This window comes from Echinops telfairi, unplaced genomic scaffold, assembly GCF_000313985.2.
Source record: "Echinops telfairi isolate 266 unplaced genomic scaffold, ASM31398v2 ScPeMD7_655;HRSCAF=1070, whole genome shotgun sequence".
In the NCBI taxonomy this organism is placed as follows: domain Eukaryota; kingdom Metazoa; phylum Chordata; class Mammalia; order Afrosoricida; family Tenrecidae; genus Echinops; species Echinops telfairi.
In genome coordinates, this window is record NW_022104553.1 from 32,224,860 (window position 1) to 32,227,691 (window position 2,832).

Genomic DNA, 2,832 nt, shown 5'->3' on the forward strand with positions numbered 1-2,832 from the left:
AATGTGTCTTATTACTGAAGAAGAAGAAAAAAACACCACCAGAAGAAAGAAAACCGCCCTGTTTTTACTGAAGAGAATCACGGGGTGAGCGACAGAAAGATCGGGGAGATAGAGAGACCGCGGGGTGATTGGGGTGGAGGCGGGCAGCACCGGAAACCTCAGGCTGCAGGGATCCCCATGCGCGGGGGGAGGGGGCCCTCGGTCCCTTCGAAGCCTCTTCCTTCCCCCTGGCCTGGGCCTGGGTGGGGAGGGCCAGTTCCTCTTCCCCTCTGCGAGAGCACGGGGGAGTCCGGCTCTCACCAGGAGCTGAGAAGCTGGAGCCCCAGCGAGGGGGGAGGAGCCGAGCCCCACTCGGCCAGGACCCCCTCCCCCTCATGAAGCATGAACAGGAAAGATAGCAAGAGGTGAGAGGACCCTCCCAGGAGACTTCAAGCATCACAAAGCCCCGGCGCCTTGGGCTGCCTGGGAAGGCAGGGAGGTAGGGTGCCCGCGACGCACCCCACCCTCTTCCTCCCCCAAAGATCTGAAACAAAGGGGGGGGGGGGGGGCTGCCAGGTAGAAAGATGCTTCAGACCTTTCTGCAGAGGGATCCCCAACATTTGGGTCAGCCCCCAAGTGCTGTTCACAGCTGCCCCCATCCAGGGACTCACGGTACCGGTACCCGGGGTCCATGGTGCAGGTAGTGAGGGTCCTTGAATAAGCGCTGGGCATTTTTTTTGAGTGGTCAGGAGGCACCGGACAAGGGTGAGCTCCCTGTCTGGATCAGAGCTACGTAAGGCTGTGGCTGTTTGTACCTGAACGGCTGCACCTTCTCCTCCCCCTGTGTCTCTCGCCCTCCCCTGCCTCTCCTGGGTGTCTCTGCCCTCCCTGGGGTCTTACTCTTCCCCATCACAGCCATGCCCCCTGCACTGGAAACTCCAGACTCCTGCAGGGCCCTGCCCCGGGGGAGGGGAGTGTGACGTGGGCCAGGCGCCGTCTGCCTCTTTAACCTGGTTCTGCAGTCAGCGCGGGAGCTCACAGTTCACAGACCTGGGGCCGGCTGGCTAGGCCCACAGCTTCGGAGTTGGAGCTGGGCACCACCGAGCATGTTTGCCCTCCTGTCCCCATGGGGTCAGGTGGTAGCTGACTCCCTCATGTGGGTGCCCCCCACCCCAGAATACCTCTGATAAACAGAGTGATCCCCTTCCGAGATTAGACAGCACTTTAGTGGTGGAAACCTGGCTGAACCTTTTCCCAGCTGCACGTCCTTGGGTAAGTTACTAACTTCTGGGTCTCCGTTTCCTCTTCTGTGTGGAGGACAGTAGTTCCCACCCACGTGGGGGAACTTGTAGGTCCTCACTCAGGGAGAGTCTCAACTCTCTAACTTGAGCTAGCATCCAGACTGGCCGGAGGAGTTGTGAAACCCAGACTCCTGGGCCTGCTACCTCCCAGGACTCTGAGTCTGCAGCTCGAGAGTGGGCCCTGAGAATGTGCATTTCTAACAAATCCCTAGGTGAGACGACTGTTACTTTTAGGTTAGGAACGGGGGTGTTGTTTTTGTTTTGCTTGTATTAACCACTGATAGAGAGCTCAACCCTGAGCCTGGTGAATCTTAGGCACTTTGGTCATGCCCAGCATGGAGTCACCGGCGTTCAGTACTAATGTACTGAGCCTTCAGCATGTGCCAAAGAACCTGGTGGCACAGCGGTTACAAATTGGGCTGCTAACCACCAGGTCAGCAGTTTGAAATCACCACGCACTTGGAGGGAGGAAGATGAGGCTTTCTACTCCTGTCAAGAGTGACAGTCTCCGAAACCTGCAGGGGGCCAGTTGTACCCTATCCTGTAGGGTCTAGACCAGTAAGCATCGAATCCGTGGCCGGGAGTTTGTGTTTTGTCTTGGTTCAGCCTGTGCCAGGAGCCCTGCGGGGGTGCCCACAGTTGGCTAACCCAAAATACGGAGACTCAAGTCCACCCAGAAGCACCTCCCCCACCCCCCCGCCCCCGTGGAGGCCCCACTGGAGCACCGTTCTCCTCTGACACGTGTGGGTCCCCGGCTCTGGAGCTGACTTGAAGGCAACTGGCTTGGGATGGGTTGGGTTTGGCAACGTGCCCGCAGGCAGCCCCATGAGGAGGGTCTTCCTGCTTCCAGTTTCCCCCTCTTTCCCTCCCCAAACCCCTCAAACTCATGCCATCTAGTCAATCCTGACCCAGGGACCCCCTAAGACCGGGTAGAACTGTTCCCGGGGTTTTCTGAGAGTAACTTTTTAATGGGAGTAGAAAGCTTCCAGCCTTTTCCCTCGAAGGGCATAGTGCTTTCCAAAGGCAGAGCTCACGTGTACAGGTAACCACGAGGCTCCTCCTGGTATTGAGGTCTCTCTCTGCCCCCCCACCCCCAACCCTTCAGGTCCACCTTCCCACCTCAGCCCTGGCCCACTCAGTCGTTATTTCTGGTTTGGGGGGAAAGCCAGGCCCTGGGTGGTCAGTAGGGACTAGGGAGGGTCCAAGGATGGCCCTCCTTTGTCGTAGGAGGAAACAGAAGCCGGAGAGGTTAAGGGCCTAACAGAAAGTCACGCAGCCAGATGACAGACTGACTGATGGGAACCCAGTTCTTCCTGAGCCCTGTAACCAAGGCCCAGACGCCTGGTTCAGGTCCTTCCTTCCCCAGCACCCTCCTCTCTCCATTACCCTCCGTCCCCAAGCACAGCAGGGTTATTTTTAACCTTTCCTTGAAGCTGCGTAGCTCTAGGGGCCCCACTGGCTCCAGGGAGCCCCGCGTGTGCTCTCTAGGCCCCAGACTGTGGAACCTGGGCTGGGATTCTGAGATGAGATTCCAGAACCTGCTGTGTTGAAG

The 2,832-nt window shown here is 58.3% G+C and overlaps 1 protein-coding gene across 1 annotated transcript in view; it reads left to right on the forward strand.

The window, feature by feature from the left end:
- Window positions 1–314: 314 nt before the first annotated feature.
- RASGRP4 (RAS guanyl releasing protein 4) overlaps window positions 315–2,832 on the forward strand; it is a 25,110-nt gene continuing 22,592 nt past the window's right edge. The window contains exon 1 of the mRNA XM_045293013.1: window positions 315–404. Coding sequence (XP_045148948.1) covers window positions 382–404 — 23 coding nt within the window. The 5' untranslated portion in view covers window positions 315–381. The remainder of the gene's footprint in view (window positions 405–2,832) is intronic.